The sequence below is a fragment of the Talpa occidentalis genome, unplaced genomic scaffold (assembly GCF_014898055.3).
Source record: "Talpa occidentalis isolate TD23 unplaced genomic scaffold, MPIMG_talOcc4v2.1 talOcc4.7, whole genome shotgun sequence".
In the NCBI taxonomy this organism is placed as follows: Eukaryota; Metazoa; Chordata; class Mammalia; order Eulipotyphla; family Talpidae; genus Talpa; species Talpa occidentalis.
The window spans coordinates 132895039-132909539 of record NW_023605083.1 but is presented as its reverse complement, the minus strand read 5'-3'; the positions used below and the strand labels follow the sequence as shown (position 1 = coordinate 132909539).

Sequence of the window (14501 nt, the reverse complement as noted above, 5' to 3'; positions counted from 1 at the left end):
TCTGCAGTGTGAGCTTGGAAGTGTATTAGTATGCACCCCCATATTTTCAAGGAATAAAAATACTTTTACTCAAGGTGCAACACAAGACAAGGAAAATAAATTTCTTTAAAATTCAAGGGCTCACCTGAGGTGGTTCGTGAGCCTGTTGACGCGCATGTAGAGCAGGCACATTAACGGTCCGGAGGACGTAGCTCTCTCCGTCTGAAGACACCCTTGCAGCGTGAGGCTGGTTTTCTTGATCCTTGGTGGCCAACGGTTAAGTCACGATGTAGAAAGTATGAGTCGGCACGACAGCCAGTCAACAGACAAAAGTAAATTTGAAGGTAGACATTCCTGCCATATTTAAAAGTTTTAGGGCCTTGGAAGGGGTGGGAAGCTAGAGTAAGAATTGGGATAGCTTTTTTTTTTTTTTTTTTGAGGATTTGTGCATACGAGAGCTGGGGTGTAGGCCAGAGATGAAGGGGATGAGCGGATTGGGGACAGGCGAGGTCTGCTGCGCCCTGTGGGTAGCCCCCTGGCTGGGGTCCCTGGTCCAGGGATCTGGGATCCAACTGCTGCAGTGGCTGCTGATAACTTCATAGTGCTGAGACTAAACCCTTCACACCACCTGGGAAGCCTCAAGATTCTGGGTAATAGCCTTGTGAGATGTAAAAGGTGGGTCCAATAAAATACACGGTTTCTAGAAGGTCCATGGTAACCTGGTCTAGAACACCTGGCAGTCAGGACCATCTCGTGGTGGTGGAACACCTGTGCCCTGGGGTTTCCGGCGGCATCTGAGCACACTGGAGTGGAGACACTTAGCTGTGGTGATGAGCTGGCTGTGAGCGCTGCCTGTGGTAACCCAAGGCGGGCAACACCTTGACCCCGACCTGCTCTGCTTCCTGATGGAGAAGGTGGAAAAGGTCTTTGATTTTACCAGGCAGCTGGAGTCTGAATAAGCGGCAACAAGCACTTATTAACACACTTGTGTGAGTGCACTTGACCCAGAAGGCAAAAATAACGCTGTTTTAGGAAGCTGCCCACACAAGATACCCCGGGGAATAGGTGAGGGAAGGGAGCCTGTTATGGGGGAAGCAAACAAAAGAGCTGACAAAGGCATCCTGTGCTCGTGATTGAGAAGACAAAAAGTTCTTGAAGTTAGGAAACTATTGTTAATGGTTTTCATTTCAATGATGATCTCACAAAATTCCCTGTGGGGAAATATCCAGAAAAGCCTGGCCCCGCTCAGCGGGGTGGGGGTGGGAGCACATTACCTAGTGGTGTGTCAGTTTGCCCAGGTTGGTGCCAGTTTTGGGGCGTGGGCCCTGTGTATTGATTGGACGCTGCCCTTCACCGTCAGCTGCCCCGTCAGGCCGCAGACTCACCTGGTAAGGTGATTCTGAAGAGCCAGAAGTCCTTGATCAGCTCCGAGGAGGCGCAGAAGCAAGCCCTGTCCTCCCTGCCGCCTCCCTCACTCACCCCGGAGTCTGCAGCCTGTGCCCTGGGAAGGTGGCTCGAGGGCCACATGTTTGTGAAACTGCTGCCCAGAACCCAGGTCCCATCTCTGTCTCCTCAGGCCTCTCCCCTACTAGGCAGTTATGCTTCATGGACTGCCTGTGGCCGTGATTCTGGATCTTTACCCCAGACTGTTACATAGGACCAGACAATTTACATTTAAGAAATACAGGGAGCCACCCGCAGGGCGCAGACAGACAATTTACATCTAAGAAATACAGGGAGCAACCCGCAGGGCGCAGCAGACCTCTCCTGTCTCACCCGCTGCTCCCCTCAGCAGTGGATTTCAGTCAGCCTGCCTGTTCCCCGTTCTGTCTCTGCTGAATCCTCTCACCCCCCCCCCCACCATCTCTGGCCTGTCCCCCAGCTCTTGTATGCATAAATAAATCTTTTTAAAAAATTTGCATCTGAGAGACAAAACAAATGACATCCTGTTTACAAAATGTAAGGGGGCATAAAAGAAAATGAGGGAACCAAACACTTCAAGGCCAGCTTCTTTTCTGAACTCTGTTCTTATTCAAAAGATTCAGAGTCCCCATCACACATAGGCCAGGGGGAGGGAGACCAGCGGGGACCACCCACAACCCTGGCCAGGCCTGCCCCTGCCAGGGACCTCTGGTGCCGCCTCACCCATGTCTCTGAATGCAGGGAATGCAGGGAAATGGGCGCCGACCCACTGGGCTGGGCTGTACTGCACCTCCACTCTCACTTCCCCATCATTCCCAGCTTCCCCCAGCGCCACTCTGCAGGGCCCCCCTCCCTGGCCCCTCACCATCACTGTCTTGTGCTATGGGCATCTGCTGGGGGCCGACGCAGCCGTTGGGAACCGGCCTCCATCACCTCCGGGCGTAGCAGCAGAGGGTGGACACAGCCTGGCTGGCTGTCCGCCATTAGACTGGCAGGAAAAACAGTCTTACCCTGGACCTCCTGCAGGATGCGGCCTGCCTGTTTTGGGAGTAGCCGCCAAGGGCCGGGCATCAGAGCTGCAGGGTCCGGCCAACCCAGCCTGCCACGGCAAGGCTGAGGGCTGGGGTTTTCACCACACCTGCCTGCAGCTGCTTTCTCCCTGGGCGGGGCGTGGCCTACTGGGCATGAGCCCTGAGCTCCCCTGCTCCCGGATATCCAGCCCCACCCCCTCCCCATCCCTTGGGGTGGGAGCACTTCGAAGTCACCCCACTGAAGGAATCACAGCCCACTGCCCGCAACCCCACCCAGGCACTCATCTGAGACCACAACTGAGCTATCTGCACCTCGCCTGGGCCCCCACAGCATAGCCTCTTGCTCCCCTCACCTCACTGGTGGACCTGCCAGCCCCCTGTGGGCATTCCTCAGGGGTCACCAGCCTGGACCACGCCAGCCGGCGGGACCTGGCTTCTGGCCAGCCACTGAAGCACCCACCGCTAGCTGGTCTTACAGCTGCTTTCGCCAGGGCTGGGTGGGGAGGGAGGGAGTCGGGGGAGGGAAGAGCCAGGCTCCTGCCCAAGTTGCTGACCCCAATCCTGACATCTTCTCAGTGGTGCTGTGGGCCAGGGTGGGACAGTTTGGGTGGCTTCCGGTTTCTGTTGGGGGGGGGGAGCGGCCTGCTGGGAGGCGGGAAGAGACAGAGGAGGCACTGAGCTGTCGGCGGCCTCTCGTGAGTCTGGATCTGCTCCCTGGCCGTCAGCGGGGTGATCGTCAGCCTAGACAGCAAGAACTTGAGGGAGAGGTTGGGGGCACCAAATAAACACAAGGCCTTCTGCTGGCCCCTCTTAGCAGGGCATCTGAGGCCACGGGGGAACAGGAAACTCCCAGCGCTCTGAAGGCGGGGGCTGAGTCTTGGCCGCCTCTGGAGTGGTGCCTGGCACTTGGCGGAGGCTCCAGGCATGTTTGCTGACCAAAGTGAGTGGCCCTGGCAGCCTCACAGCACAGCTGGCTGGGTCTGCCCCTGGCACAGGTGGTAAAGAAGATGTCCACTTCCCAAGAGCTTTGGATGCTGGCCTGGCTCCCAAGTAGGGCGTGTCCCATGGAGGAACCGGGACCGCAGTGGCCTGGGAGAGCAGATGTCCCACTAGTGCCTCACCCAGAGGCTGAGCTTCAGGGCAGAGCCCTTCAGCCAACAGAGGCGGAGGTCAGGGCCTCAGGGGCCAGGCTGAGAGGAGGGGCTCAGGCCAGACAGATGCAAGTTTAAGGCCCAGCTCTTCCACTCGGACAAGTTCCTTAACCCATCCGTCCCCGTCCTGCCTTTCCGCATCTGTGAAGTGGGAGTGAAAACTGTGCCGATCCAACACACTTGTAAGGGTTTAGTGCAAGCAATCCTCTCACCCCCTGCACCTCTGGCCTACCTCCCAGCTGTGCAAAGCTTCATGACTTTAAAATGACCCATCAGGGCCTCCCTGGTGGCGCAAAGGGTTAAGACGCAACCTATGGCGCTAACTGCAGCCACTGCCGCACGAGTTCGATCCCCAGCCAGGGAGCTACCCGCAGGGCGCAGCAGACCTCTCCTGTCTCCCCGCTGCTCCCCTCAGCAGTGGATTTCAGTAGATTCATCTGTTCTGTTCCCCACTACCTCTGGTGAATCCTCTCACCTCCGCACCTCTGGCCTACACCCCAGTTCTTGTATTCATAAATAAATAAAATAAATTAAAAAAAAATGACCCATCAGAACAGACACAGGGAGTAAACCAGCACACGAGTCCCTAAGCAGGTGCCACGGCTCAGTGCTAGCGCCAACAGTACGTGCTGCGGGGAAGGCGGGGGCGGTGGGGGTTGCCGGGGAAATAAATCAGAGGGAGAAAGACAAATTCTGGATGGCGTCACGTGTGGGATAGAGGGTCAGTACCGACAGAGCTCGTAACAAACCCTAGAAATCTGGGTGTACAACTGAAGCCACGAGAGAGGGCGGAGGAGAGAGAAAAAAGTCGGAGGAGGAACCCGGACCGTGGCAGAGGGCGAAGGCACCTCGTGGTGGGTGTGATGTGTGACAATACCTGAAGGGGGAGATCTTTTACCTTGAACTCACGGACAATGTTGTAAACCAGTTACCGCAAGGAAAACAATAAAAGTTACATTTAAGAAATATTATATGCTGTTATCATCAATATTTCAGAAGGGCCCCGGGGGTGCAAATTAGGAGGTAGTTTACTCTCTGGGAATAGCAACACAAAGAACCTTCCAGGGTGGGTGAGGCGTGAGCCATGTGCTGAGAGTGTGTTCAGAGGCCAGGTCTGGGAGAACCAGGCTGTGACAGCATCGAGAATCCAGAGCATAAACAGACCCCATGCCTTGAAGAGAGACTGAGTGGGGCCACAGGACGCAGGAGTGGGGCATAGAACAGACTCCAGAACACAGGAGGCCATTCCGGAGCGCCTGTCCTGGACAAAGTGTCTTGGCGACCTTTAGGCCTGCCTGGGCCGCTGGCCGCCTGGCTGAATGGGGTGCCCCTGTGGCGCCCACTACTGGGAATTCTATCACAACACACCAGCCTGTGTGACAGGCGGCTGAGCAGGCACAAGTGAGTTTTTTAGCCAGCAGAGTAGAAGGCAGACCTTGGGGTGCAGAGTCCCTCTTAAGGTGCCACCCCCTTCGTGGGACATCTGGCCAGGAAATGGAAGGAAGAATCAAAGGTCAAGGCCGACTTCCCCTGAACAAATTTCATGTAACATGATACATGGGGTTCAGGATTTAAAAACGGAGAGTAAACACATCTCCCACATGAAATCAATGTTCCAGAGTCCATCTTGAATAACTAGGACAATAATAATAATAATTAGGACAAATCAAGTTTCTCCAAGAAGGGCCTCCCCGGTGGCGCAGCGGTTGAGCGCTGGGTTGCAAAGCTGCCCGCAGCCTCTGCAGCGCCGGTTCGATCCCCGGCTGCTCCCCGGCCATCGGAAGAGGGTCCCACATGGCACGCAGACCTCTCCTGCCGCCCGCTGCTCCCCTCAGCAGTGTACCTCGGTCCTTCTGCCTGTTCTGCTCCCCGCTCTGGCTCTGGTGAATTCTCTCACCCTCCCGCGCTTCTGACTGTACCCAGTGCCTGCATAATTAAATAAATGAATGGATAAATAAATAAATAAATCTTTAAAAAAAAAAAAAAAAAAAAAAAGTTTCTCCAAGAACAACCCAAACAATAGAAAAGATGGAGAGGGGGCCAGTGGGTGTGTTTTCAATCAAAAAGAGACAGTGGAAGTAGAAAACAAGGGTGGGGGCTGCAGCGGTTAGGATTCCTCCACTGCCCTCTTACCCAGAAAATTCTGGGCTCCCCGACCAAGTGTTTATCTGTCAGACGGGGCCTAGATTGCCTCTGCCCCCAGCAAGCATGAGAGCCTGAAGCTTTTAACTTTTATCTGTCTGGCCAAGTGCACACGGGAAGAGTCCAATAACAGCTGTTGAGTGAATGGATGACTGATGTAATAGCAAACATTTATTCTGTTCTCACTAAGCGCCTGGAGCTGGGTGCGCGCTCCACAAAGATATTCTTATTCAGTTCCTCTGAAAACAGTGTGGGGAAGCACTAGCCTCACAATGCAGATGAGAAACTGAGGCTCAGAGAGGAGCTGGTCACCTGCCTGCAGTCACACTACGGGAAGGACAGAGACTGGAAGGCTGCATTGGTGGAGGGGTGCGTAGGTGGGCAGAGGATCCTTAGAGAAGGGGACTCGTCCCAATGCTGCCGCTGGGACACAAGGCTTCTGAGTTTAATTCCCTTGCATCCAGGCCCCAGGGTTACTCCTGCATTGTTTTGTTTTGCAGCTGCCAAAGAGCGCTCAGAAGGAAAGGATGTCAGGTGAAATTTACAACTGCTGGGCCTCCCGGGTGGCGCAAGGGGTTAAGCACGGCACTGTGAAGCAATCTGCAGCCTCTGCAGCAGGAGTTCGATCCCCCGGCCGGCCAGGGAGCAACCCACATGGCGCAGCAGACATCTCCTGCCTTGCCCGCTGCTCCCCTCAGCAGTGGATTTCACTCAGTCTGCCTGTTCTGCTCCCCACTCTGCCTCTGGTGAATCCACTCACCCCCTGCACCTCTGGCCCACTTCCCAGCTCTTGTATGTGCAAATACATAAAATAAATCTTCAAAAAACCCCACAGCTTTATTGAGATATAATATACATCCCGTCCAATTTGCCCAGTTCCATGGCTTTAGTACAGTCACAGACATACAGTACAGTCATAGCCAATCTTAGTCCATTTTCCTCACAGCAGAGAGTACTCAGTGTCCGTCGCTAGCACCCCCCAGCCCCAAGCAACCACTGATCTACTTTGTCTCCACAGTTGGCCTGTTCTGCACATTTTATAGAGAAGGGCTCATGGGCTGTGAGGTCTTTCACGCCAGGCTCCCTTCATTTACCTGAGTGTTTTCAGAGCTCACCCTTCTCTTTTTATGCCTGTATAATAGTCCATCATGAGGCTACGCCACACTTTGTGCATCTCTGGGTTATTTCCACTTTTTGGCAGATGTGGACTGTGCTGCTGCAAACATTAGCATGTTTAGGTGTGAAGTCGCTGGGTCCTGTGATGACTGCAGGCCTCATATTTCGTGGGTCTGCTTAACTGCTTCATATTCCCGCCAGTGGTGTGTGAGGGTTCCCATTTGTTACAAGCCAGGGAGGGGGCACCCCAAACCTGCCTGCTCTAAGTAGGTCCTGCCATCTGCTGCATCAAGACAAAACATACTCTAGTGCATGAGACCTTCAATGGGAAGGACCTTAATACAGTTACTGCTCAACAAAGAGAAGACAAAGAACAGTTTCCAAATCAAGCACCCGAAGTTACCCGTCCCCTCGTGGGTACATGTCCAGCCAAACAGGGTTGGCCCAAAGCAGGGCCACTGAGGCCGAAAACCTGCCATCATCTAAGGTGCCTCCCCATGGGGACCCACAGGAAAGAGGCAGAAGGGGCCCCGCACGTCTGAGACAGGAGGAGAACATCAAAATCAAGATCAAGGCTGCCATTGTTAACCTCCCCTCGGGCCTCTCACCCACGTCTGTTTCAAGTGTCTCCTTCCATGTCCCCCAAGTCCCCGGCACAAGGCCAAGACCAAGAAGCCAGCACAATTTCTGCACATGTCCCTCTGCTCCATGGGCCCCCTCCAGGTCTCCTCTGGATCCCCAACCTGCCCCCTCCTTCCCCAGTCTCCTTCCTGGCTTCTCCTCCCTGCTCAGCGCCTCCCTTCCTTGAGGGGTCAGGGAACCTGGAACCTCCCCTTTCCCTGGGGAGCACCCTGTTACAATTTCACCTTGTCCTCACCAGCACTTGTTATCATGTCTTATTTATTTTAAGAGTTATTTATTTATTTTTAAAGATTTATGCATACAAGAGCTGGGGTGCAGACCATAGGTGTGGGGGGTGGTGAGAGGATTCACCAGAGACAGAGTGGGGGGCAGAACAGGCAGACCGATGAAATCCACTGCTGAGGGGAGCAGCGGGCGAGACAGGAGAGGTCTGCTGTGCGGTGTGGGTAGCTCCCTGGCCGGGGATCGAATTCATGCCACAGTGGCTGGAGACAGCGTCATAGTGCCCAGGGTCTTTTTACTGACTTTGATGGTGTCTCTGATGCATAAAAGCATTTTATTTTAATGAAGTACGATTGACCTTTTTTTCCCTTGTCGTGGGGGCTTTTGATGTCATATCTAAAAAAATCCTGCATAAGCCAAGGTCACGGCAACTCACCCCTAAGTTAACCTCCAGCATTTTCAGAGCAGCTTGACCCTCGCAGACCCCAGCCCATATTGCTGGCTGCATCTCTCCACAAAGCCCCCCTCATCCCAAACAGGCTGCTCACGCTGCAGCATTTCTGCCTCAAGGTTTCATGTGGGGTGGGCTGCAGTGAGCTGGATCCACACTAGGCTTGGGCCAGCGCAAAGGTTTGGGGTGCAGACTGGCAGGAGGGGAGAGTGGCCACTATGCCAGTCGGGCATGAGACCAAGCCTCTGAGACCAAGGCTGGGGGCTCAGGAAGCACCTGCCAGGGGGGCTCACAGCCCACCCACCTAGGCAGGGGCCTGGATCCTTCCAGGTGCATCTGGCTCTACTGCTGTCCACTGCCTGCCCCCCTCAGCCTTCCACTGCCAGCCTCTTAGAGCCGGCGACCTCCCCCAGCCTCAGCACTAGCCGGCCCCTTGGGGGACCCTGGCCCTCTGGACGCGCGCTCTGCCGCTCTGGCCGGGGGTGGCGCTGGCAGGACGGGGACAGGCCCGCGGGGAAGGGTAGCTCGGATCTTCCGGGGCCGCCGGCAGGCGCTCGCGGCCGCGCAGAGATGGGGGCGCGCGCAGGTGGGCCGGGCCGGGCCGGGCCGGGCCGGGCCGGGGCGCGCGGCGGGGGCGGGGCGGGGGCGGCGCGTGCAGGAATGCGGCCCCGCCCCGACTCCCGTTCCGACCCGGCGGCGCGGGCCGAGCTGCTGGCGAGAGTCATGGCCGCTTCGCGACAGCCCCAGGTCGGGGAGCTGCTGGCCGAGGCGCGCAGGGCCTTCCAGGAGGAGTTCGGGGCCGCGCCCGAGCTGGCCGTGTCGGCGCCGGGCCGCGTCAACCTCATCGGGGAGCACACGGACTACAACCAGGGCCTGGTGCTGCCCATGGTGAGGGGCCGGGCGGGGATCCCCGAAGCCTGGCCTGCAGCCGGGCCGGGCCGGGCCTCCGGGGCGCGGGAGGTGCGCGCCCAGCGGTTCCCCTCGCGGAGTTGCGGGACAGGCACGTGGCCACGGCCCGGGGCCGCCCGGGGAGGTCGTCCGGGAGGCTGTGCCGGCGCCTCTCGCTCGAGCCCGCCCTCCGGGGCTGCTGGTCCGCGCCTTCCTCCCGGGCCCCCTCAAAATGCGGGGGCGCTGTTGTTGCAGGCGAAGGGTGCGCTTGGGGCTCTGGCCTCAGCAGCCGGGGTGAACTAGCTCTGGCCTCCCGACGCGGGCCGGGCACTTTCCAGAGGAGGAAACTGAGGCCCAGAGAGGGCTCGTGAGCGGCCCAAGGTCACACAGCTGTTTCTTGGTGGGGCCAGGACCAGAGCCTGACCTCTCCCGGCCCCACTGAGCGGCTTGGCAAGGGACTGAGTACCCTGCAGCAGAGGCCACCCCAAAGTAGAAAGATTCTTTTGTGAGCGCCTCTGATCCCCATTTCCTGTTGAGCTATGGGGGCAGGGGGCCCTTGTCCTCACAGCTGGGGGCCTTTGCTCCGGGCACAGTCCACATCTGCATTGCTAAAGGGGCCGGGGCCCCAGTCCCTACGGCCAGCTCAGCACCTAGACACTCCCATTCCAAGTGGGGCCTCAAGGTCACTGCCCTCCCTCGGAACCTGGGTGGGTATCTGTACCCCTTGCCTTTCCTGCCAGGCGCTGGAGCTCGTGACGGTGCTGGTGGGCAGCCCCCGGACAGACGGGCTTGTCTCCCTCCTCACCACCTCTGAGGATGCTGACGAGCCCCGGCGGCTGCAGTTTCCACTGCCCACAGCCCAGCGGTCCCTGGAGCCCGGGACGCCCCGCTGGGCCAACTATGTCAAGGGCGTGATTCAGCACTACCCAGGTATGGGCCCAGGTCAGGGTCACGTGCACACTCGTGCCAGAAACACCATCTCTCGGACACACGCTCCTCAGCTCATTGAATCCACTGTGGGCTAGACTGGTAAGGCTGAGCACCCCCTCTGTACAGAAGAGGAAACTGAGGCCCAAGGGAGGGTCCAGAACTTGTTCATGACATGATGGAAGGGGCCAGGATTCCAACCCCAGCTGGTTGACCTTCAGAACCCTAAATCAGAAGTAGGAGGACTATGCCAGGAACCTCAGGGGGGGAGGGGGGAGGGCCGTGGGCCCCTTGGCTTAGCAGGTTGGTAACCTCTGGCAGTTGAGGCGTATTGTCTGGTAGCAGCCACCTCCCTCACACCAGAACCTGCTCTTCCGCGCCCACCTCACGACGGCCCATCTCACCATCACCCCACTTTCCCTGCAGCCGCCCCCCTCCCCGGCTTCAGTGCAGTGATGGTGAGCTCAGTGCCGCTGGGGGGCGGGCTGTCCAGCTCGGCATCCCTGGAAGTGGCCACGTACACCTTCCTGCAGCAGCTCTGCCCAGGTATCACCTAACCCTGGGCTAACCCGCCCGCCCCGAGGTCTCCTGTGTTCAGAGCTTCTTCCCCTCTGTGGCTTTGGGAGGGAGGAGAGAATCTCCCTTGAGCGTCTGGGAGCTACCCCCTCCCCTGAGGCCCCCTCCTAGGCCCCCCCCTCACCTCACTCTGCTGTAGATTCTGGGCCGCTAGCCGCCCGGGCCCAGGTGTGTCAGCGGGCCGAGCACAGCTTCGCAGGCGTGCCCTGTGGCATCATGGACCAGCTCATCGCACTGCTGGGGCAGAAGGGCCACGCGCTGCTCATTGACTGCAGGTCAGGGCTCCCCTTGTACCCCTCTACCGCAGAACCAGGAGCTCCTGGGTAGAGCCTGCCCGCTGCCCAGTGCGCCAAGCAGACACTTGGCCTTGTCGCCCACCCCCCCCCACTCCAACTGCATCCCAGGTCTCTGGAGACAAACCTGGTGCCGCTGTCGGACCCCCGGCTGGCCGTGCTCATCACCAACTCCAACGTCCGCCACTCGCTGGGCTCCAGCGAGTACCCGGCGCGGCGGCGCCAGTGTGAGGAGGTGGCCCGCGCGCTGGGCAAGGAGAGCCTCCGGGAGGTGCAGCTGGAGGAACTCGAAGGTGAGCGCTAGGGGTGTGCCGTGTCCTGGAGGCGCTGGACACCGTCTTTGACCCTGTCGTGCACCCCTCATCTCGGGGATTTGCCGTGCTCTGCCTACTCCCCCAAACTCTGCAGGCCTCGGGCTCCAACCTTATTGGGGCTGCTTGAAATCCCAATATTGTTCTTTTTATATGAGAACTAAGTTTTCGTGCTGGAAAATGTAGCAGCGCGCAAAGGAGAAAATAATCAGCTCTCAGGCCTCCGCTCAGAGCTGCAAATGCTGCAGCCGCCGTTAGCATTTGGACACATTTCCTTGCAGTGTTTTTCCATGCTTCTTTTTTCAAAGTTGAGCACATGCAGTCTCGCCCCCCGCCTTTGTACTGGCTCACGCCCCAGACCTGTTCCTGTGCCCGAAAGGCCTGTGAGCCACTCGGCTTTTTTAAGAGCCTGGTACTGCTCACAGGTGTGCTGGAGTTGACTTAACCCTTTTCCGGTAGGTTCACAGAAGGTTCTGGTGCACGTTTTTTGCTTTTTGTTTTTGTTTTTTAGATTTATGTTATTTATTTATGCATACAAGAGTTGGGGTGTAGGCCAGAGGTGTCGGGGGTAAGAGGTTCACCAGAGACAGAGTGGGGAACAGAACAGGCGGGTTGACTGAAAGACACTGCTGAGGGGAGCAGCGGGGAGACAGAAGAGGCCTTCTGCGCCATGTGGGTAGCTCCCTGGCCAGGGATCGAACTCACACTGTATTCGCTGCCAGTAGCTTCACAGTGCTGACACTTAACCCCCTGTGCCGCCAGGGAGGCCCCTGATGCACGTTTTCATACAGAAGTCTGCTCTCTGCATGCTTTTTTGGTTAGGATAAGCCCTTAAGAGTAGGATTACAGTGTCAAGAGATACCTGTGTTTTCAGGGTTCCTGATGTGGGTGGCCAGGAAGGCGTGTTGAACAGTTAGAAGGTCACATAAATGTTAACTCACTGTATTCGCTTCCAATGTCGCGGAGGGTGGAGGTGCTGAGACCTGAACGCGGGCCTCAGTCCCGTGAGCCCATACACTTCACCCCCAGACCTTGCTGCTGGCCTTGGGGTCAGGCCCTCCCTGGCGGTGCAGAGGTGTCCATCTCAGACTCACTGGTCAGCCCCAAGGGACTGTCTTGTCCTCCTTGGTGAACGTTCACAGGCAGAGCCGTGCAGGTGACCTTGGCTCACGTTTTCGCGCTTGAATGCTTCAGCCGTCCCTCCTCGCTCAGCCTGTGTGCGCCCCTCCTGGGGGCGGGGGTGGGGGGTCGCCCTCTGCCTTCTCCACAGTCTGCCCCAACATCCCCCACTCACCCTCTTACACTTTCCTTCTTCCGGCCCCGGCCTGGCTCCTCCCCTTCCGATGCCTCCATTTTCCCCACCATGGATCCTCCCTGCCTGGACCATCTGGGGCGCACGTGCGTCTCATCTCCACTCATCTCCTAACCCGAACCTGCCTGCCCCCTCACATGCCTCCACCTTCAGCTCCCCGGGGCTCCCCACTCCACGCTTGACCTTGACCCCAGCCTTCTTGTCCTGGCCCCCTGTGGGAGCCAGAAGCCTCCTCCACGGCCCTGCTGCCCTGCCCAAGCCTGCCCAGGCTCTGTCCTCTGCCCACAGCCCCCACAGCCCACGGAGGGCTCAGGGCCCAGCTCGGAGTTCACAGCGCCTTGCTCGCCCGGCTGCAGTCCCCACTTCCTCCTGGGTTTCTGGATCCTTCACTGACCCACAACGGAACTCATCATCCTTCCTCTACAGGCCTCTCCTGACTTCCCCTGGCCTCTCCCTCCCTCCCCTTTGTCACTCTTGTTTGAAACTTCAGTCACTGCTGAGTCCTCACTGTCCCCCCTCGAGGCTACCCTCCCTTGTCTCTGACCTCTGTCCCCTCCTTCTTTCCTCTCCCCCTTGGCCCCCGGTCGGCCTCTGACTGCTTCAGAGCTGCCTGCTGGGCCTCCGGGCCTGCCCCTCCCAGCTGGGGCCCCGTCTGAGGCAGCCTCTTCTGTCTGCGGCGCTGTCCCTCCCTGCCCCAGAAGCGCTCTGGCACCTGGAATTGGGTGGCAAAGTCCCCGGGTGTCAGGGCTGCCGGTACACACAGCTGAGCCAGGGGCGGCTGGCGGGGTCCCTGGGGTGCCTGGGCCCTGCCTCCTGAGCTTTGCTGGGCCTTCCCTGCCCAGCAGGGCGCCCTAGGCTCCCAGGCGCCATTGTGGCTCCAGCGCATCCTGTTGCACCAGCAGGGCATCTCCCCCGCGCTAGGGCATCTCCCCCACGCTGCCGAGGCCTGTGTCCTACCTTGGGGCCTGGGGGCTAAACTGCTGCGTTGCACACCCGTTGGGAGTCTACTGTGTTCACTCACTCTGTCCCCACCGAACCCCAACAAGGCAGGCTCCGCTTTCCAGCTGGTGAGGAAGGGAGGGCCGGGAGCCCTGTCCAGCGCTCCCTGGGCTCTGCCCACTGCCTCGTCAGAACCTGGTCCCCGGCCCGGCTCAGCCCTGCCCCCCACCCGGCCTTCCACCCCCGGCTGCCTCCCCAGAGCCCTGGAGCCGTCGGGTGGCGGCAGCAGGGCTGACCCCGTTCCCTCCCCAGCTGGCAGAGAGCTGGTGAGCAAGGAGGGCTTCCGGCGGGCGCGGCACGTCGTGGGGGAGATCCGGCGCACGGCCCAGGCTGCGGCCGCCCTCGGCCGCGGGGACTACAGAGCCTTCGGCCGCCTCATGGTGGAAAGCCACCACTCGCTCAGGTGAGGCCCCTGGGGTGCCCGCCCCCCCCCACCCGGGCACAGGCTGCCCGCAGGCGGTGGGTCTCAGCCCCTCTCCTGTTGACGCCCCGCAGGGACGACTACGAGGTGAGCTGCCCGGAGCTGGACCAGCTGGTGGAGGCCGCGCTCTCCGCACCCGGGGTGTACGGCAGCCGCATGACGGGCGGGGGCTTTGGGGGCTGCACGGTGACGCTGCTGGAAGCCTCTGCCGCCCCCCGAGCCATGCAGCACATACAGGTGGGCGGGAGCCGGGGGCCGGGGGCCAGGGAGGAGAAAGGGGTTCCCGGGGTTTGGCCACCCTCCCACCCTCCCCACCTCTCCCACAGGACCGCTACGGTGGCACCGCCACCTTCTACCTCTCCCAGGCGGCCGACGGTGCCAAGGTGCTGAGCTTCTGAGGCGCCCGGGGGGGCCCTGGGCAGGCAGGTCTCGAAGCCCCGCCTCGCCCGGTGCCCGTGCTCTGCTTCTGGGTCTCAATAAACATGTGCCTCCGACCACCGTGCCCGCCTGCCTCGAGGTGGGTGCGCTTGCGCCTCAGAGGAGGGGGTGTCCGAACCGCTCCCCTGCTCCGCGCCGGCACCTCTCCGGCCCCGCAGACGGGAGAGGGTGAAGCCCAGC

The 14501-nt window shown here is 59.2% G+C and overlaps 1 protein-coding gene across 1 annotated transcript; it reads left to right on the top strand.

Annotated features, from left to right (window-relative positions):
* Positions 1–8849: 8849 nt before the first annotated feature.
* GALK1 (galactokinase 1) lies at positions 8850–14433 on the top strand. Its single transcript, XM_037493402.2, has 8 exons — positions 8850–9044; positions 9785–9974; positions 10398–10517; positions 10687–10822; positions 10952–11133; positions 13715–13865; positions 13958–14120; positions 14210–14433. The coding sequence occupies exons 1-8, from the start codon at positions 8880–8882 to the stop codon at positions 14279–14281; spliced, it is 1179 nt and encodes a 392-aa protein (XP_037349299.1). The 5' UTR covers positions 8850–8879; the 3' UTR covers positions 14282–14433.
* Positions 14434–14501: the final 68 nt, after the last annotated feature.

What these genes read in the sequence shown, in the direction of transcription:
- GALK1 (XM_037493402.2), top strand. Translation starts at nt 8,880, where the DNA reads ATGGCCGCTTCGCGACAGCCCCAGGTCGGGGAGCTGCTGGCCGAGGCG. An exon ending in CGTGATTCAGCACTACCCAG is followed by an intron (nt 9,975 to 10,397) that starts GTATGGGCCCAG and finishes CTTTCCCTGCAG; the next exon opens with CCGCCCCCCTCCCCGGCTTC. An exon ending in CCTGCAGCAGCTCTGCCCAG is followed by an intron (nt 10,518 to 10,686) that starts GTATCACCTAAC and finishes ACTCTGCTGTAG; the next exon opens with ATTCTGGGCCGCTAGCCGCC.